The 22,268-nt window shown below is 35.5% G+C and overlaps 1 protein-coding gene across 2 annotated transcripts in view; it reads right to left on the bottom strand.

Moving 5' to 3' along the window:
- Positions 1 to 779: 779 nt before the first annotated feature.
- The window catches only part of LOC128993587 (dolichyl-diphosphooligosaccharide--protein glycosyltransferase subunit STT3A), a 29,002-nt gene continuing 7,513 nt past the window's right edge, over positions 780 to 22,268 (bottom strand). For both annotated transcript variants that reach the window (XM_054417574.1, XM_054417573.1), the window contains exons 2-14: positions 21,653 to 21,754; positions 21,266 to 21,433; positions 13,126 to 13,286; positions 12,698 to 12,788; positions 12,228 to 12,334; positions 10,534 to 10,725; positions 9,755 to 9,908; positions 8,713 to 8,951; positions 7,560 to 7,724; positions 6,391 to 6,579; positions 5,287 to 5,506; positions 4,396 to 4,584; positions 780 to 2,599 (exon numbers count right to left, since the gene is read on the bottom strand). In XM_054417574.1, coding sequence (XP_054273549.1) covers positions 2,454 to 2,599; positions 4,396 to 4,584; positions 5,287 to 5,506; positions 6,391 to 6,579; positions 7,560 to 7,724; positions 8,713 to 8,951; positions 9,755 to 9,908; positions 10,534 to 10,725; positions 12,228 to 12,334; positions 12,698 to 12,788; positions 13,126 to 13,286; positions 21,266 to 21,433; positions 21,653 to 21,746 — 2,115 coding nt within the window. In that variant the 5' untranslated portion in view covers positions 21,747 to 21,754 and the 3' untranslated portion in view covers positions 780 to 2,453. The remainder of the gene's footprint in view (positions 2,600 to 4,395; positions 4,585 to 5,286; positions 5,507 to 6,390; positions 6,580 to 7,559; positions 7,725 to 8,712; positions 8,952 to 9,754; positions 9,909 to 10,533; positions 10,726 to 12,227; positions 12,335 to 12,697; positions 12,789 to 13,125; positions 13,287 to 21,265; positions 21,434 to 21,652; positions 21,755 to 22,268) is intronic.

Consider the following 22,268-nt stretch of genomic DNA (forward strand, 5'->3'; position numbering starts at 1 on the left):
GAATGAAATTACCCTTGTGCACAAAGGAACAACTATTGCAGATCCCAGGGCACAAATCTAAGGGGGGGGGGTCTAATATACTAAATTCATATTTTGTGTTTTGTAAACTCTAAAAAGTACTTAACTGATCACCAGCCAGTAAAACAATTTGTGTAAAAACTAAACCAATATTTCGATGTGAGCCTATTTCATGTGAGGAAGTAGATAAATTGGTAAACTCCTTATAGTCTAATTTTTACCGGAGTGCGGCTGGAGCTCAGCCCTACCTGCGAGGGACCCGACTCACGCACGCACACTCACCACCGTCCTAATTGCCTGAAAGCCCCGATCCCCTATTCACTAAGTAGAAATATAACATCAGTTGTATGATACCTCAAAATTGCAATTCATTTGATGTTTGATATACAGTAAAATGGTTAGTGTTAATAAATATTAAATTTGTTGTTTAATTCAATGAAAAATGAGTCCAAACACGAAATGATTATGACAAGTAGCTAGCTAATAAAAACGTGTTAAAATATTCGTAGCTTTTACACTTTGTAAGCAAAATATATATTGTTTGGTATAATTTTACTAAGCATTTTGAGCTGAAGTCAAAAGTGTTACCAGATTTTATAACAAACGTAAAATTAAAAATTGATAGTTTAATTTCCGTGAGCCATTTTGATTACTAGACAAGCATTATAACCACTTAGCTACACAGCCTCTTTTAATAATAAATGCTATATTTAATAAGGGGGTATTTAACTATAACAAATAGGGTGTTAAAATAAAAATAATATATTTACTAAACATTTTATTAACTTACATGACTATTATTTACATAGTGACTGTGACTATAAAGTATAAATGCATTTGCTGTTTTTTACATGACATATCAATAACGTTGTAAAATTACTAGGTAAAAGTTATTTTTATTTAATTCGTTAAGTTAAATTTAGTTTATGGATAATTGAAAATGTTATCAGTCTTCAAAGCTTGAACTACTATTGCAGCACTGGTTTTGTTGACATGCAACTACATATCATGCATCACTTCAGAGGTTCACTATTTTAGACCTTAGATCTCCAACCCAACAACAATTTCAACACTTATTTAAAGCTCAACTTGAAATTTTACAAAGGTCACTTTCTTTCTGACTCTGGTACTAATTTTTAAAGACATTTAGTTTATCCTCTAGTGATTCTTATAAAAATATATTCAATTGACTTCAAAGTTAGTGAAAAACTCTGTGAGTTTAATGTAAAAAGTTATTTTTCATAATAGTTCTAACGTCCATCTTTACCCACATAACTTATTTGACGATCAAGCAAAAAATTACAAATTATTTTTTACATATTTTTATTAATACAATTTACTACTCATTTCAATACTCAAAACAATACACTTATAGGGTAGACATTTTTTTTTAATTAATCGTCTTACTATGTCAGAGTACAGTAGAAGATATTTATTACACAACACAACTCATGACATTGTGATGTTAACTTGAAAATACTCAAAATACATTATAACATTAGGTAAAAATATGGCAGTTTTAATCACACTGAAGATCCATACCATTTAACTGCTATAAAAAATACTAAAAAATTAAGTTTTTTCAGAAAAAAATATTAATACAGTGCAAAAAGTTATAAAACTACAATGGGTTGCTGAACAAACCAATTGAAAAAGGAATTTATAACCATTTTACTTTACAAGAAATAAGTTACATATAATCTCTTTTATGCCCAAACACAAAAGATGAAACAACTATTCACACTAACAGAATATAATAAACATACATTTGAAATTTTACAAATAGAATAGAAAATCTATAACCAGAACAAACAGATGCCTTTTTAGTTTCTTTTTTAATTATTTTTTTCGATAGGCTAGTTAGTTTATGAAATCAAAAGGTCTGCAAAAAAGACCCTTTCCCAGTTGTCAGTGATTTCCTTACAAACGTTAAAACAAAAACTAACTTTAAAATGTTGCAGCATTTTTTTTTACATTTTATTTTCCTTGTAAATGTTTTATTAGAAAAAAGGTTGTGCTGAATCATTGAAAACACTGTAATCTATCAAGTTTTATCACCAAGATTGAGTTCAAATGTCTATGTCTATTTTCATTGATTAAAATAGCTATAATGCAGAAGATGTTAAGGCATAAAATACCAAATTTTTGTACTTTTCAATTAATGAAACTAAATAATTTTGTAGAAATACCTTCGCCAAAACTGGTTACTTTTGAATACCAATTGTGATATTTCCTAATGATTTTCCTGAAAAAATAGTAAAGTTCAAGTGAAACCTAACGTAGGGTCCTAAAGTATATAATTTTAAATCTAATTTAATAGCAACTTTTTAGTTTAAACAGTTACATAATTTGTCAAGTGTTACTGAATGTTTCTTGACAGTAATGTAAGGAAATCACTGTGAGAGCGCAAGTTACGAGAGGTACCCAGTCCCAGATCAGTTGCCTCTGTTTCGCAGCCCCTTCACCTTGTATATCCGCACCAGCCAATGTTCCGTAGTGTACGCTTCCTCCAACACGTCCAGTTCAAAGTCTTTGTTGCCAATCTCCGCTCCTCTCACTCTGTCATACCCTGGCGGCTTGCCTGCAAACATTCAATTTCAACATTTTTATCTTTATGACAGTTTTAAAAATTGGTTTCCATTTTCACTTTCATTTAGTCTACTCTAATATTCTAAAGAACAATGTTAAATGATAGGTTTTATTGCTGTTCTTCATGTTTTTCATTCCTATATTTCTTTATTATATAAATTATTATTTTTATCACTTTGGGGATTAATTAGGCCTATTTAACTGTTTTAGTAACAATTTAAGGGTAGTTTGTAAATAGGGCTTCAAGGACTCCCAAACTCCATTTAGAACAATCATTAGTATACATTTTAAATTCCTGCAGGCAGAAAACACACAACTCCTCTTTGAATGCCACCTCAGCTGTAGACTTGTGTGGTACATTCCAACTTGGAGAAAATACTGGACATAACAATGCCTCAGCAGATCTTAGAAAACAGCAAAGCAGCTGATATATCTTCAAAGACCTTATCAATCTCTATCGCATTACTCAACATTTGTAAAATAATCCTCCATGCAATATCTAGCCACTAGGCAAGCAACGAGAGGGCTGCACTAACACCACCTTCCAGAAACTTTAATACCCCCGCCGCAGCAAACCTGCAGTCTTAGTGAATTTCCACTTTCCTGATTCCGATCATGCTGGTTCGCGAACTCGTTCGAATAAATGTAGGTTTACACGTTTGTACCAAATTTCATCAAAACCTGATCATTTTTGCTCGAGTTTCGCGCTAACGGACACATATATATAAAATAAAATAAAATAATTATTTAAATAAAAGGGTACTTTGTTAACTATGTTTTTGATTTTTATTATATTAGTAGCAATAAACATGCAAGAAAATAATATATATATATGAATTTGAACGGATGGTGTTTTTGGCATCTAGGGACCTCAAAACGAAAAAGTAAATCGGTCCCGGGTCCAGGTCTTACCATGAGTACTACGGTAATAGCTTATTCCCTATATGGGAAATTCGCTAATATTCCCTACATGGAAAATTCGCTAAAATTAGAAAAAAATCCAAATAAGTTTTTTAAATCATTAAAAAGGTTTTTAATTGGATCAGCATTTTACTCCATTTAAGACATTTTTATTGTACTTTTAAATTACATTGACATGTTTTTTTTGGACTACTGTTATACTGTATTGTATCAATCACTAGTTTTAAGCAGTTTAGATAAGACAACTAGACACTATTTCATGTACCAAAATGTACATTTTATGGGATCAAGAAGAAGAAGAAGAAGATGATGATGATGATGATGATGTCACTAGAAATACTACATATCAACTTTTATTTATTTATTTATTTATTGTATTTGTTTTCTCTCTTTAAACATAATCTGAACCTCTACAAGAAGAAACCAACAAGATCAGACTATAAAGGTTAGTTTTGTATATGAAAGGCTTTATGCCATGATTGTGCTTGTTAGAATAAAGGTAAATCAGTTAGCTAATGAATGAAAAATAATACAATTGAGCCCTCCTTGTCAACAATTATCCCTACATCTAAAATTGCCAAAGACTAAAGGGTAATTTACAAGCAAGTCCTAGAATTACAAAAAAAATAAGCCTGAACGAAAAACTGATACACTCGTCATACACATAGTCACACATAACAAGTTACAAAATTACCTACACACTGAACTATTTTCTATTTCTTAGAATAGGTGACTACTTTATTTTGCACTAATAAAAGCAAAGAGAGCAACTAGGCTAACAAAATACATATTTTCAGGTTAAGGTTTACTTTTATATTTTAGACCACGAGGAATCCAAACATTTTAGCTGTAAAGCAGTACACTCACCAGCCTCAGAGTAGACTTGTCCAAAGCGGTAGTAGCACATCTTGTACATGAGACAGTTGAGTAGAGTGGGTGAACCCTCCTTGTCCACCCGGAACTCACCCGACGGAGAGTAATAGTCACTCTCCTTGATGTGAGCTCCTCGCGGTGTCGACCCTCCGATACGCACCATCCAAAGGAACTTATTGATGTCTGCAAAAAAAAACATTTTCCTACAGTTACCTAACAATGTACATGTTCTCTCACTGATTTGAGAAAGCAAAGTGGCCAATTCGCTCATCAGTGAGACAATGTTAACATTGTCTCACTCTAATTACTTTGTCTCACTCCAGATTTGCAACGTGAAGGCACGAAATAGTGAGCGCGTAACATGCAGGCAACGTTGTATGCGCGCGAAATACGTTGGCAGCACTGGCTGTAAATCAGCTGGTCAGCTGTTGTACTGTTGTATTTTGTCTCTTCACATTAAATTGTATATTAAAAGTTCACTTCTGTATAAAAATAGGTTATGTTTCTTCACAAATTTATTTGTTTTATGGTAACTGTAGGAAAAGTATAATGTGCAACTCGAGTTCAAAGTACAATTGCCTCACTCGAGAAACCATTCCTCACTCGCCTACGGCTCGTGAGTAAGGATTTCTCTCGAGTGAGTCAATTGCTCACTTTTCTCACTAGTTGCACAAATAACTATTGTACAAATTTATTTTTACTATTTATGTTTAGTGAAACAAGGATTTGAAGGTCGCTGGATCGATTTATTCTAGATCGTTTTAACCTAGATACCATTTATCATTGGGCTATCAATTTGTAACAAGACCAGGGTGTGAACCATTCCCTTCAAAATAATGTGAAAAATGTAAACAGCTTAAACACAAAAAATGCAAAAAAACTTACCATCTGATGAGTATCCGACAACCCCACCAAATATGACAAGCACATAGTCAACATCAAGCTCTCTCATTATCTCATAGGCCTTGTCCTCTGGGCTAGCCATGGCCTGGCCCACACGGGAGATGTGCGTGTTGTTCCATGTGTTGTTGTCTACCAGGATGGTGCGGTTGGCCATGGCAGTTATCTGGTAGCCGTAATCCCACCATGACATCACTCGAGCATCCTTTGTGAAAAATTGTGTTAAATGGATAAATAAGCATATGTTGTCATAGTTTATCTCTTGACACTCTTAAATATTTATATTTGAAACTCTGGATCTGAGCTTGCTTAGGTAAAGTGACACATACAGGCACAGACTGCAGATTTAAGCTGTGAAGTTCTAATGTCTAACAAAGAGGTCAACTTTAGAGCTACCTAAAATTTTCCTGTTATGACAAGATAAATGACATATCATAACAATTTCCTTCAATACTAAGATTCCTATTTTGCATTACCAACAAATTGATCGTGATTTATTGTGGACCAATACATGCTGATTTGTAAATTTAATTGAATGGCCTATTCAATTAAATTTACAAATTTGGTCCACAATAAATCACGATCAATTTGTTGGTAATGCAAAATAGGAATCTTAGTATTGGAGGAATCCTACTAATATTATAAATGAGAAAGTTTGGATGTATATTGTTATATATGGCTTTACCGGAATAAGTTTTCCAACTAGAATTTTTCTTCCCGAAGAGACCTATAGTTTTTTGTTTTTTTTTTTCGAGATAAGTGTAGGCCTAGCAACAGCTAAAGTTGGCTATGAACATTCGATTCACATGTAATATCACAAAGCTAAAATCCATAATTATATAATGGAATTTGCAGGGATTTCTAATGTACTTTTAGGACAGAAGTCCCGTATACTAACCCCTGGGCACTAGCTGCACAATTTACATTAAGCTACCAAAGGAAATAAGTTAAAGCATTTGCATTTAGATGTATTTTTGATCAAATAAATATATTTAGTTTCAGCAATGTTGTCGTCATTCTAAAAGTGGCTTAGTTACTAAAAATCTATCATAAAACTTCACTTCTTCCTTTGTTAGTAATATTTCTTACCTCAGGGGTGTTCATACGCAGCCAGTAGTAGGCCTCTCGGAAGTCGTCAAAGATGATCTGTGAGCCGTCGTGAGTGCGAGCAGACAGAACAATGGAGGGAGAGCTGTAGGCCTCAGATGTCACCCAAGTACAGTGGAATGTGTATGAGATCAACAGGAATGTCATCAGGCCAACAAACACTGTGGCTATCTGGATACAGGAGTCATTCTTAGGTACAGCAACTTGTTGAAATAGACTTCATAAATTATGTTAAATTTAATCTTAGTTAAAACCTTAGTTCTAAGAAATTTCCTTGACTGTGCCATGCATGTAAACCAGTAGAACGGCAATAAAGCATTCTTATTCTTATTCAATTGCATTGAAGTTATTATTATGGCAAGGCGTAACTAATCTGCTTTGTACCACTGTATACTGTATCAGGACATTTATAAAACTCTTTCACACCACTTTTAGTTAAGCAGGGGAATTACAGCAAAATAGCTAAGTTTTCATTTTGGAAGGACTCTACTTGCCTTGCGTCTTGTGACCAAATTGTTGTTTACCCTAATTGATAACTAGATTAGATTTCGGTGATTGCATCTTACCATCATACAGTAGACTCTCTCTTATCCGGACACCTTTTAACAGGACATCGGTTTAACCGGACTACACTCGGCAAAAAAAACACTCTTTAACCAGACAATTTTCATTAGCACATTGGTTTAACCGGACTAGATTGGCAGGAAGTGGGCGGTACAGAAACACTGTTCTCGTGGGAAAGATTTGAGACCAGTGATCTTGTGTCTAAATACAATGCTCTACTAAATGTAAGTCAAATACTGTATAAAGTATGCGTTTTAACGATTTTTTGGGAACGTCGGTTTAACCGGGAAAACTGCTATCCGGACTGGTTTCAGTACCGAGGAGGATAAGAGGGAAAACATATGAATCATACAGGGTGTCCCATAAGTAAGTACGAAAGATTTAGGATTATCTAAGGGTAAAAAAACCAAATCAATAATTAAATTTTTTCAAAAGTGCCAAAGGGTCACAAGGTAATTTCTTAAACTTAATCTGTAGTTTAAATTTTTATGGAGTTTAAAGTCAAAGTCATTGGGCCTTTATCAGTATTCCATATTAAAATTTGAACATAAGATCCCATCATGCTAGTTATAAGAGCATTCTCTAACCTCGCTCTTCATAACGAAGTTGGACTCTAGTTTCTTGGTCTTCTTGTCGACGGTCTTGGCAGGGTCGACCTGCTTCATGTAGATGGTCAACATGGAGCTGACCGCCACTCCGGACAGTATACACATGACTGGAGCCAAGACAAGCATCAGACGCACCATCACTCCCTGTCATCAACACACACAGACACTGTCGTAAAGTCTAGCACAGCTAGGTATCACAGAAACGACATTATACACTACTACCTCAAAATACAGAGTACTTAGATCATCTACCGTGTTCTTCATAGTTTTTAAATAAATTGTACATTTTACCATAAATACTGTCTTGTGTTAAATGAGCATCTGTACGACCAATTTTAATAAAGATTTGTTTTGTGCAAGTTTATTGAGCCATATGGACTGGGACGGTGGCGTCGTCCTGTAACCCAGCTGCTAGGAGGTCATGAATTGTTGATATTTATAGGCATACACTGTGGATGCGATAATCACTGGTGTGGATTAACGTCCGAACTAGTGAGTACTACGACTATCCGCAGTACTATCCTGATAATTAGACCAATTCGTAAATACTAAGGCAAAAATGTGGTTCGAATTCCACTATAAACTGTAGGTCCCTTAGTTGCCAAAGATAGCTGTTTGGACTATTAACTAACAGCTGTGTCTAAGGAACATGCCGGCCTTAGTCAATAAGAAGACTACAAGATCGAGCCACTCATCCTACACTCATCTCCATACATACTTGGCTTAAAATACCTACTTTGTATGGTCGCCGTTTCATTGAAAAGTATTAAAGTATGTTTTTCGTCTAATGTAAATCTCCTATGCACTCCATTTCCAACAGTACGAAACTGTAGTTAAACGTTATGACAGGCAAGCAAGTTAAACCTTTATTATTTTATTCATGAGATCCAGACGTCATCCATCATGAAACAAAAATAGAAGAAGTAATAATTATTAATAATAGGCGAGTCACAGAATAATATCCATGATGTAGGAAGGGCTCAAGACAAAAAGTTTGGAAACTGTTGTGTTAAAGGATCTCTTATAGTGTCAATGAAAGTAGGTTCTACAAAGATTACAAACAGTAAAAATGGAAGCCTACCTTCAATTTACTCACTTGGCAATCAAGAATCAAGAAAAGAAAAAAACTCACAGCAAAGTAGATACTGGTAACACCATACAGGATGAGGAAGATGTTGGCATCAGTCAGTTTAGAGAAGCAGAAATACAACCCAGCCGGGAACAGGAAGACGAGGATCTGTAAATCAAAGTAGAAGCTGGACCAGGACGTAGGCTGATGTTCCGACACAGAGGCAATGATGGGGATGTGGTTCTTGGCGTAGGATGGGTCCAGTAGAGTGTAGAACCTGCCAGTCCATGGGGCAATCTTGCCTGCAACATAAGAACAATGTTTGTGTAGCTAAAACTGCAGCAACATTTTCATGCTGTATCAGTCGACACTACAGATTGGGCCAAGAGCTATCAAGCGCTGTAGGGGAGGTAAGAGCCTCTTTTCCCGAGAAAAAATTATGATCGACTCCCGCAGTTAAAAAAATATTATTATCTTTCCCATAACCATGGCAACACTGTAATCGTCTTCCCCAATCATCAAAATATCCATGATTATTGACTATGGTCGCAGCAATACCCACGTTTACCTCCCACAATTACATTCTTCTAACTACAGAGAACCAACGGAACAACCTCAATTGAATGAACATCATCCAAGGTATTATTGAGGTGCCTTAGGCTATTGAAGATTATTCAAAATTTTCCAGTTTCATACAAGTTTACATACTTTTTTCCCAGTCAACAAAATTAATAATTAAAAAATGTATAAATTGTCAATTGTCATAGTTTCCTGGTCAGCTGGTCACCCAGGTTAGTATCCCAGTACAAATAGCTTTTTAATTTTTAAATACAGAAACCTTTTTCATCAACAGGTGATTCGGCTGAGCCGGGCATTCAGATTACCAAGGTACAAACTAGAGGGATTCTGATGACCATGTCTTTGGTGATACTATCCAAGGCAGATTTTCCACAAGCAAAATTTCAAAAGAATTATTTAGTTTCAAAATTTTGAACAACTCTGAAATTAAAGATTTTTTATCTCTTTACAAAACAAACTTTAGACTTACTAAAATAACTGAGAAACATGTGTATTATTCAAACTGAAAAATAAATTCTGTAAGTACCTGTAACAGTAAGTACTCCGCCGACAACAGTGGTCAGACCAACCGAAGCCATGACAACTGCCTTGAACAGTACTTGGAAGTCCTCGGGCGACATCTTGCTACGAAGGTAGTCTACAAAACAATGAAGTTGACACAGGCCAAACACTCCCAGTGCCTAAAAAAATGAAAAATGTTTTTTTCTAAGATAGAAACCTTTCAGGAAAGATTTTTCCACAGAATTTCCCATGGAGATGTGAAGTTTAATGTGTTTTGAGCATTGTTTGTATGATTTGCCAGGTGTTCCCGGTATTCCCAAGGTAAGTTAGTTTAGTATAGCGTTCCTTAAACTTTTTTTATGTAACTTATTCAGCTTAGTTCATTAAGAACAATAAGACTATTGTTGGTAACAGATTAAATAATTTGAAGTGATAAATGGGTATTTTAGAGGACATAAAACTTAAAAATCTTTAAATTCAACATTTAACATTTTGTCATAAACACAAAACACATATTTTCTTGTTTAAAATAAAACCTTTTTAAATACACGTTTTATTTCCACTACTTGCATTACTAAAATCAAATCTATGCGTTCTTTTTGTGCTACCCTTCACCATAAGACAAGCAATGGATCTTAAATAGATTGATTTTTAGTTTAAAACTTTTTATCAAGAAACAAATAGTAAACATCAAACAACATTCAACAAACACCGGACAAAACTAGAAAACATTAAAAATGTCTTCAGCTGATCCATAACCATGATAAATGCGTAAGGAGTGTGATTAAAGTATGGAAAACGTACCACCATGTGCTCAGAGCTCTGCACTGGCTGAAAGCCCACGAAGGATATTTGCATAGATAGTATCGTGCCTACACAGTAGAGTGTGCTGTAGGCTACGTAGATACGGTGAGAGAACCTGCCTGTGGCCATCAACACTAACACGTGGATAGGGATCAAGTTGATTAGGAACACATAACCTCCCCAAGAAGATACCTGCAACATATAGAAAGTTTTTCTTTGCCCTTTTGTTACTTTTTTAACTCTTCTGTTGTGTATAACCTTCAATAGAGGGAAGTATACATAAAATTCCCATTTAAGCAGTTTTAGAATGAGGATGAACATAGTTGAATACAGCCACACAGATTGTGCACTTGGCAGTTGCTGATTTCAGCCGTTTACATGGACTTGTTAACCAAGTTAAACTGATAGGTCAACTTATTATAGGCCAACTGTTTAACACCCAAGTCACTGACTCAGTGGGGTTTGTACTGTTAGTATACTATTCTGATAATTAGACCAGTTTCAATTTGTAAATTACAAGGCAAAAATGTAGTTCGGATTCTACTATAAGCTGTAGGTCCCTTATTTGCCATTGGCTGTATGAGCTATTAATTAACAGTCCTGTCTAAGGGTCATGTTGGCCTCAGTCAGAAACATGACTAAAAGATTGCGGCACTCATCATGTACACTCATCTCCAGTCATACTTTGCTTAAAATACTTATCTTTGTATGGTTGCCATTTCAGATAAAAGTATAAAGTAAAAGAAGTATAAGCATTGCAAACTATCACACTTGGGAATAAGGAATAGAAATTTTAACAAATACTTTTTTGGCTAACTTATATCTTATTCGTTAGTTTTTAAACTAACTAATAACTTCTATCAGTTACTTTTCACGGGACTAACTAATAACTTCTAAATAGTTAGAATTTTCTACTAACTTTACCAACTATGTGTTTAAAACTATGGCCTCTTTTATTATCATTAGGCTAGTAAAAATTACACTATACCATAAAACTAACAGAGAGGAAATACAATACCAAAAGCAACTGACTCTGTGAATGGTAGAAAAAGGAGGATAGCAGCTAGCTTACCTTGAAAGTGTGGGTAGGCCATAGAACAAGTAGAAAAATATTTTGCACACAATATTTCGTCCCCTAAGGGAGTTTGTCAAGTGTAGAGAGAGTTTATAAATTACAAGATGGCTGCTGTCATGGCTGATGGCTGTTGTCAACTATGCAGGGTTGCCACATCTCATTAGTCTATTTACAACTATGTCTAATGAGATGTGGCAACCCTGCATAGTTGACAACAGCCATCAGCCATGACAGCAGCCATCTTGTAATTTATAAACTCTCTCTACACTTGACAAAGTCCCTTAGGGGACGAAATATTGTGTGCAAAATATTTTTCTACTTGTTCTATGGCCTACCCACACTTTCAAGGTAAGCTAGCTGCTATCCTCCTTTTTCTACCATTTAAAATCCTGGCCTAGAGCCTTTCCTTAAACAAAACTGACTCTGTGAATGGCTCATTCAACTATTTTAAAAATCTCCCTATACAGTAGAGCTAGTCCAGATAGATGGGATTTGTAACCTGGTAACCTATAGTTTAAGGCATAACTACATCTAATAAGCAATATTAGTAATATAAAACCACTTTAGGTCAAATAAAGCACAGTTTGGTTGGTATAGGCAAAGCTAACATATAACAAACCATGTAGAAGTAGGCAAGCGCGGTACAGGTGGCCCATAGAATACTGCCAGTCTTGACTGCTTTGATCCACATGTAGTAAGTTAGGAGCATACAGAATATGGCAATGGCTGAAAAAAATAAAACAGCATAGTGAAACAAGCATTTGATAATGTCGAACAATTAGCTGGCCACATATTTTGAGAGCAATATAAAACAAATTATTTCTAGGAATTTTTTTGGGTTTTAAGTTTTGAGTGCCACATATTTGAGAGCAATATAAAACAAATAATATCTAGGAATATTTTTTTGGATTTTAAGTTTTGTGTTTAATAGTGGCTAATTTATATTATTTTTACAAAGCCTACCAATGATTTCCAAACCAGATAGGGAAAATGTTTGGGATTCTTTTAGGATAGATTAGTGGTGTGGTGTGTGGCACCATTCAGAGAACAAAACTGTATGAAAAAAATGTAATTTGACTTGTTTAGTACCTTCATTGTCGTAGGAGCCAGCCACAGATCTAGAGATGTATCCAGGTACAATAGCAATGGTAGCCGCAGCAACCAGTCCAGCCCCTGTATCCTGTGTTACAAATCAATCCGATTAGTAAATCTTTAAATAAGGTGGACTACTATTCACAAGAGATAGTGAGTGCTACTGATGTTTTCTTTTATTTGTTACTGTATCTGCATTTACTATAGTTTTAATTTGAGAAACTATGTGTATGACTTGTATTGCTTTGCAAATCAACCTCTCTGGTGTAAACGTTCAAATAAAGTCCTTTTTATTTATTTACTAAATAATTGTTTTCAAAATGCAAATGGATGCTCGGAGATATCAACATGTTGACGAAACTATATTACATTACATTCATAAAATTTTAAAGTGAAAGTAAAATACGTTAAACTGATTCTGTTACCTTGACTTCCTTAGTAAGCAAGAAGGTGATTATGGTAGTCAGACTGGAGAAGAATGGAGCAAGGAAGACACAAACGTTGCGGATGTCTATGGTGATATTGATCATCCACATAACATGGTACAGAACAGCTGATGTCACCATCAGACCAGGGTATATAGTGCCTGAACATTTTAGAAGGATCAGGTAGCAAGTGGTTTCAAGTAAAAAACTACAGTTCCAGAAAAACACAATCAAAAAAAGTCAAAGCTTGACAATTATTTTTTGCATTTAATCCCTTTTTCTTTTGGTTCTTTTTGTCAATAAATTTGGAATGTGGACCTTAAAGCTTTTTAAAATATATATCACACAGTATATCACACCAAATACAGTTTTCATTGAGTAAAATCAGTAGAAATCTTATTCTATACACAGCACTCCATTTTAGTTGTTGAATAAGTTTCACATTGCATATTCTCTTCACTATGTACAGTACAAGGTGTTAGGCATGTATAATGATTGTGTGTGTGAGTGTGAGTGAGTACTCTAATAGTCGAGTTATTTTGAGCGATTAACTTATTATTAAAATTCATTTTTATAGCCCCAGGATTGCGTAATATGACTAATAATGGTTAAAAACGTACCTTGTCAGACAATCCTTGACATGTTTTATAGTGTCGAAAATAAACTTGCTACATGTTTCGGTGGTTATTAAATTCCACCATCGTCAGGCACACAAAAGGATCCACTTCTTGAGGTGTCGTCAGAGTTGTTACATACATTTAACACGAACACAAAACACGAAACGATTAAATACACGGTAACAGATAGGCCTATCAACTTATGCACGTACATTGCCGCGGGCAGGACTGGAAGCAGACTGAACCAGGTTATTAAGGACCGACGTGGACTCTGGGTTGTCGTCTGCATTATCAACAGCTGATATAGGACTACTGTAGTGACGGAGTAGAGTGTTGAAAATATAATGGGATTCATAATTGAGTTTTTCATTCAAAATTTGTGTGCTGTCCCTGGTTTTTAGGTCCTTATATATTTCAAACTCCTCCAAGGTATTTAGTAAGTTTCCTTTCCCACAGTAATGTAGAATGTCGAGACCGTCGTTTATATCCAGCATATCATGGTTATTGTCAATAATGTGCTGAGCGAATTTGGATTTCTGCAATTTAAGTGTAGGGGCTGGTCGATGCTCTTTGTATCTTATTTTGAAAGCTCTCCCACTTTGTCCTACATAAGTGCTCGGGCAATCAGCACATTTTATGCGGTACACACCTGTCTTTTCGTATTTATCAACATGTGGGCGCTTGCCTTTAGATATGTTCTGCAGCCGATTTGTAGTTTTAAACGCTAGTTTAACACCATGTTTATTGAGATCTTTCTTCAAATAGTTGTTTATTTGGTGGTTGTATTCAACGCAGCAATACACTACTTTGTTATTATCATTATTTGCTGGCATGCGGCATGTATTTTCCTTTTTCTTTGCAACGATTTTGTCTACGATCTCAGATTTGTATCCATTAGCCACGGCAATGTGTTTTATTATATTAAGCTCTTTATTGTAGTTTTCTGGACTTAGTGGGACATTTAGTAGTCTGTAGACCATTGAGTTATAGGCTGCCAGTTTTTGAGAATATGGATGGTAAGATGTGCTATGGATGGTTTGGTCGGATGTCGTGGGTTTACGGTATATGCTATACTCCAATGTATTGTTGCGTTTTTCAAGAGTGAGGTCCAGAAAATTTATTTTGTTGTCTACTTCCTTTTCCACAGTAAATTTTAGGTTCGGCGACACAGAGTTTAAATATTGGTGTAGTAAATCAAGTTGACGGTTGTTGCCGTTAAATATTATAATAGTGTCGTCTACATATCTAAAGTATTTCACTATTCTATTTACATGTTTGTTTTTATCAGAAAAAATGAATTCATTTTCTATGTTATTTAAATAGATTTCTGACAGGATTCCCGAGAGAGGGGAGCCCATGGCAAGACCTTCATTTTGCTTGTAGAATTTTCCATTGAACGAAAAATAATTTTGGCCTAATATTTCCTTTAAGAGACATATTATTTCTTCTATGGCTTCAGGTAGGAGGCTTGAATTTTCTTGTAAGTTTTTAAAAACTAATTCAACAGTTTTGTCTATTGGAACGTTGGTATATAGGTTTGTAATGTCAAACGATGCTAAAATATGGTGTTGTTGAATGTTGATACTTTTAGTTTTTTCAATGAAATTATATGAATTTTTTAAGCTATAGTCATTTTTTAGGACAATTTGTGTCCTAAGAATTTTCTCTAGGCGTTTAGCAAGTTTATAAGTTGGGGCAGTGGTGTAATTGACAAGAGGCCTGATAGGAACATTATCTTTGTGGATCTTAGGTAGTCCACTGAGTTTTGGAGCAGCAGGATTTATAGCTCTTAATTGTGAAATGTCATTATCAGTAAACAACACTTTACTCTGGTTCATTAGCTTCTTGATACGCCTCTGATAAGCAGCTGTAGGATCCTTAGATAGCGAGGAAATATTGTTGTTAGTAATGAACTCTTCTACTTTATCATTATATTGAGCCTCATACATTACTATCGTTGTGTTTCCTTTATCAGCCTTACACAGGATTGCATTATTAGCTTTAAGTTTATTGTTTAGGCTTTTTAGAGCAACAATATCTTTCTTTTGAGACAAACTTAGTTTTGGTGTACATTGGTTATTTTTATTTAATTTTTCAGACATATTAAACCTAACGACATTCCTATCCTCCTCTTTGGCAATCATTTTTATAGCGCACTCAGCGTTTAATAAGACGTTAAAAAATGCATTTCTGTTACGGTTAGGTAAGTTGTGTTTAAGGCCCTTATCAAGCAACTGCATTTCATCGTTAGTGAACGATATCGTTGTTTTATTTATTGTTCTTGGGTAGAATTCAAAATCAAAGAGGATGGCATCTTCTTTAGTTTTTTGGTTGTTGATGAGATGAGTTAACTTTTTCTTTTGGTTGGATTTTTTATGTCTAATGATTCTAGAGATTGACAAATCAACTTTATTAATGAGTGGCTGAACTAGGGCAGGGTGAACGTTGTTAGTGAACTCTAAGTATTTATTCAGTAACAATTTGTTTATGGCTGTTACTGACAACAAACAAATTGTTACTGAATAAATACTTAGAGTTCACTAACAACGTTCACCCTGCCCTAGTTCAGCCACTCATTAATAAAGTTGATTTGTCAATCTCTAGAATCATTAGACATAAAAAATCCAACCAAAAGAAAAAGTTAACTCATCTCATCAACAACCAAAAAACTAAAGAAGATGCCATCCTCTTTGATTTTGAATTCTACCCAAGAACAATAAATAAAACAACGATATCGTTCACTAACGATGAAATGCAGTTGCTTGATAAGGGCCTTAAACACAACTTACCTAACCGTAACAGAAATGCATTTTTTAACGTCTTATTAAACGCTGAGTGCGCTATAAAAATGATTGCCAAAGAGGAGGATAGGAATGTCGTTAGGTTTAATATGTCTGAAAAATTAAATAAAAATAACCAATGTACACCAAAACTAAGTTTGTCTCAAAAGAAAGATATTGTTGCTCTAAAAAGCCTAAACAATAAACTTAAAGCTAATAATGCAATCCTGTGTAAGGCTGATAAAGGAAACACAACGATAGTAATGTATGAGGCTCAATATAATGATAAAGTAGAAGAGTTCATTACTAACAACAATATTTCCTCGCTATCTAAGGATCCTACAGCTGCTTATCAGAGGCGTATCAAGAAGCTAATGAACCAGAGTAAAGTGTTGTTTACTGATAATGACATTTCACAATTAAGAGCTATAAATCCTGCTGCTCCAAAACTCAGTGGACTACCTAAGATCCACAAAGATAATGTTCCTATCAGGCCTCTTGTCAATTACACCACTGCCCCAACTTATAAACTTGCTAAACGCCTAGAGAAAATTCTTAGGACACAAATTGTCCTAAAAAATGACTATAGCTTAAAAAATTCATATAATTTCATTGAAAAAACTAAAAGTATCAACATTCAACAACACCATATTTTAGCATCGTTTGACATTACAAACCTATATACCAACGTTCCAATAGACAAAACTGTTGAATTAGTTTTTAAAAACTTACAAGAAAATTCAAGCCTCCTACCTGAAGCCATAGAAGAAATAATATGTCTCTTAAAGGAAATATTAGGCCAAAATTATTTTTCGTTCAATGGAAAATTCTACAAGCAAAATGAAGGTCTTGCCATGGGCTCCCCTCTCTCGGGAATCCTGTCAGAAATCTATTTAAATAACATAGAAAATGAATTCATTTTTTCTGATAAAAACAAACATGTAAATAGAATAGTGAAATACTTTAGATATGTAGACGACACTATTATAATATTTAACGGCAACAACCGTCAACTTGATTTACTACACCAATATTTAAACTCTGTGTCGCCGAACCTAAAATTTACTGTGGAAAAGGAAGTAGACAACAAAATAAATTTTCTGGACCTCACTCTTGAAAAACGCAACAATACATTGGAGTATAGCATATACCGTAAACCCACGACATCCGACCAAACCATCCATAGCACATCTTACCATCCATATTCTCAAAAACTGGCAGCCTATAACTCAATGGTCTACAGACTACTAAATGTCCCACTAAGTCCAGAAAACTACAATAAAGAGCTTAATATAATAAAACACATTGCCGTGGCTAATGGATACAAATCTGAGATCGTAGACAAAATCGTTGCAAAGAAAAAGGAAAATACATGCCGCATGCCAGCAAATAATGATAATAACAAAGTAGTGTATTGCTGTGTTGAATACAACCACCAAATAAACAACTATTTGAAGAAAGATCTCAATAAACATGGTGTTAAACTAGCGTTTAAAACTACAAATCGGCTGCAGAACATATCTAAAGGCAAGCGCCCACATGTTGATAAATACGAAAAGACAGGTGTGTACCGCATAAAATGTGCTGATTGCCCGAGCACTTATGTAGGACAAAGTGGGAGAGCTTTCAAAATAAGATACAAAGAGCATCGACCAGCCCCTACACTTAAATTGCAGAAATCCAAATTCGCTCAGCACATTATTGACAATAACCATGATATGCTGGATATAAACGACGGTCTCGACATTCTACATTACTGTGGGAAAGGAAACTTACTAAATACCTTGGAGGAGTTTGAAATATATAAGGACCTAAAAACCAGGGACAGCACACAAATTTTGAATGAAAAACTCAATTATGAATCCCATTATATTTTCAACACTCTACTCCGTCACTACAGTAGTCCTATATCAGCTGTTGATAACGCAGACGACAACCCAGAGTCCACGTCGGTCCTTAATAACCTGGTTCAGTCTGCTTCCAGTCCTGCCCGCGGCAATGTACGTGCATAAGTTGATAGGCCTATCTGTTACCGTGTATTTAATCGTTTCGTGTTTTGTGTTCGTGTTAAATGTATGTAACAACTCTGACGACACCTCAAGAAGTGGATCCTTTTGTGTGCCTGACGATGGTGGAATTTAATAACCACCGAAACATGTAGCAAGTTTATTTTCGACACTATAAAACATGTCAAGGATTGTCTGACAAGGTACGTTTTTAACCATTATTAACTTATTATAGCATACTCATTTCAACCCAGGATTTTAAGAAAACTCTTAAGAGTCGGCCTATTTAATGATTTTCTGGATCATGGTGTCTACTAAACCTGGTTTGAAAATTCAAGGAGTTTTCCAAGAGAAATCAAGACAAATTCCTAAATTTTAAGAACTACTATCTGAACCCGTTCAACTAATCGCAACCCGCTAATAATAATTTATTTTTACTATTAATGATTATTTTAATTTAAAACAAAACTTTTCCAAAGAAAAATAAAAACAGTATAACTAGTAGGTAAGGCGACACCAGCTATCATCTCCTGCGATCGTGGGAATGCCGGTGAGCATATCTTGCAGTTTCGTCAACACAGGCAACCCATCGCGGCAAAACAGGTTCGCATATTCTATGATTTCAGCGACACCGATAATCGTCTCCCGCGATCGCGGCAATACCCGTAAGCATATCCTACGGTTTCGGCAACACCGATAATCGTCTCCCGCGATCGCGGCAATACCCGTAAGCATATCCTGCGGTTTCGGCAACACTGATAATTGTCTCCCGCGATCGCGGCAATACCCGTAAGCATATCCTACGGTTTCGGCAACACCGATAATCGTCTCCCGCGATCGCGGCAATACCCGTAAGCATATCCTACGGTTTCGGCAACACCGATAATTGTCTCCCGCGATCACGGCAATACCCGTGAGCATATCCTGCGGTTTCGGCGACACCGATAATCGTCTTCCGCGATCGCGGCAATACCCATGACCATATCTCGCGGTTTCCGTGACACCGATAATCGTCTCCCGCGATCGCGGCAAAACCCGTGAGAATATCTTGCGGTTTCGGCGACACCGATGATCGTCTCCCACGATCGCGGCAATACCCGTGAGCATATCCAGCGGTTTCGGCAACACCGATAATCGTCTCCCACGATCGCGGCAATACCCGTGAGAATATCTCGCGGTTTCGGCGACACCGATAATCGTCTTCCGCGATCGCGGCAATACCCGTGACCATATCTTGCGGTTTCGGCGACACCGAAAATCGTCTCCCACGATCGCGGCAATACCCGTGAGAATATCTTGCGGTTTCGGCGACACCGATGATCGTCTCCCGCGATCGCGGCAATACCCGTGAGCATATCCAGCGGTTTCGGCAACACCGATAATCGTCTCCCACGATCGCGGCAATACCCGTGAGAATATCTCGCGGTTTCGGCAACACCGATAATCGTCTCACACGATTGCATACATTTCCCCTTGCCAAAGTAAAACAAAGTAACATCATAAGTTATAAACATCTTTCTAAAACAAAACAAAAAACACATGAAGCCATTTTGTTTAACTAAACAGTAGCTTATAGTTAACCGGTGGGGTACACGGAAAATTTCTCAGGTGCCGTTTGACGTCACTAACTGCTGCGTCTGAAGAAACAGACAATTTTATAATTTTTCTGTTATTAAATTAAACTGTCATAACCTAACCAAACTAACCAAACGTGCTGATAGTGAAAATGTCTAATGAAGGTTTACTAATCTAAAAAATAGTTTTGTTCATAAAATAAAATTATAAATGCCTAAAATTCATAGGCATTAAACAGTCATAACCTAACCAAACCAACCAAACTTGCTGATATGAAAAAAATTGTTGACAAAAAGTTAGTGCTACCAGCGGAATTCGAACCCGGTACATTCGGATTATCAGCCCGACACGCTATCCACCACACCACCGGGGCCGATGGCTCAAAATCGTATCGTTGCGGTAATGGTGTTCCCTTAAAGTGACGTCAGCAGTTAGTGACGTCAAACGGCACCTGAGAAATCTTCCGTGTGCCGTTTTGTACAGTTAACAAAGTTCCTTTTACAGCAAAAGGCAAATAGGTTAGTTATGATGAACAAAAATCCCTGTTTTTTGTCCATCTGTAGAATATCGCAAAATTTGATACAGTATTTGAGTGAATATGGCAGACAGGTTAAGGGACAAGAGTAGAATCAGGCATCACCTACTAATAATAATCAGTGGTATATTAATAATAAAAATTATTAATATTATATAAGATTTTTTTAAGTTGTGTTTACTGGTCAAAAACTGGTTATTACATTAAATTCTTTAATTTAATCTAATTTAATTCACGCTATAATAAATTTTGTAAAAGGAAAACCCATGCACCGAAGAGCACACCATGTATACAGTATTATTCCTTCAGGGTCTGTAAAACTAGTTCACACTAAAAGCACACATCAGCCCTAGAAGTCGAGTGTGTGCATGTATTTGAAACTAACAAAAATGGCAAGCCTTGTTTAGAATAGATTTTTACATAGCTACCGTAAAGTACCTATTTTAACGTTTAAGGAAGTTTATTTTGAAGCAATCATGCATCACTTCCACTATAAAAATACTCGACTCGAAAAAGCTTAAAGCTTGGTGATTTTTTAGCTCGACTAGACTAATAAATTTACTACTCACACATTCCTATAGCCTAAGCATGATTAGGAACCAAAAAGCAAAGTTGTGATTAACTTACCACCAATAATTCTGCCCAGAGGATACCAAGCTCTGTCATCAAACCAATTGTGAAACTTGTAAAATCCTTCTTCTGCAAGGAACCTGGTTGTGCGATAGTTGAAATATGGATCAAATTCATGGATGACACTTTCAAACCTCAATACTGAGAATAATCGGGTTGCAAATGCTGAAAAAAATAAGTCATTGTGTTAAGTTAGTTTTTATAATGTCTTATAGATAATACAAACATTTATGATGAAAAATATTATTATAAGTTGTCTTCGAGTATAGTTAGGACACTGTAAGAGTATAGATAGATACCGTAGTTTTACTTAATCAGTACCTACTACATTTGATTAGAACAAAGAGTAATCCATATACTTAGGATTTTAGTAGGCCTACTTACACAAAATTGCTGCCAAAGAAAGAACGCTCAACTTGAGAAGTGTTTCTTGCTTTTCCGGCGACATGCGCATACCTCGGGGCTTCAACAATGTCATGGTTCCACCTAAATCACAAGAAACGTAAACCACATTTAAAACGATTTAGAACTATGTGTACAATGTCTGCTTGCAATATTGAGCGGAGCTAGCATATTTATCCTATATACTATTCTAAAGTCAATGCTACAATTTTGGTCCTCGTAAATGAGATTAAATACTTGCAGTATCCTATGTCAATGGTAGAAGATTCCATGTTATAGACCATGTTATACTATCTAGAATCTATGGCCCTTTTTTTGTTAACGAGGTCTATTGTAACATATGTTATTTAATGACCAATAAAGATTTATGATTTATGATTTATATTTGGTGACATAAATGGAATGTCTATTTGCAGTATTCAAAGTCAATTATAAGTCTGGTTCACGTAAATGAATTGTCTACTTGCAGGAATCAAAGTCTATGTTTCATCTGGTTTTAATATATTAAATGTCCACTTGCAGTAACCAATGTCAATGATACATTTGGTTCACAATAAAATGCTTATTTGCAGTATCCAGTCAATGGTATGCCTGGTTC

The sequence above is a fragment of the Macrosteles quadrilineatus genome, unplaced genomic scaffold, assembly GCF_028750875.1.
Source record: "Macrosteles quadrilineatus isolate MER2022 unplaced genomic scaffold, UCM_ALF_1.0 Scaffold_4__1_contigs__length_99947679, whole genome shotgun sequence".
Classification (NCBI taxonomy): Eukaryota; Metazoa; Arthropoda; class Insecta; order Hemiptera; family Cicadellidae; genus Macrosteles; species Macrosteles quadrilineatus.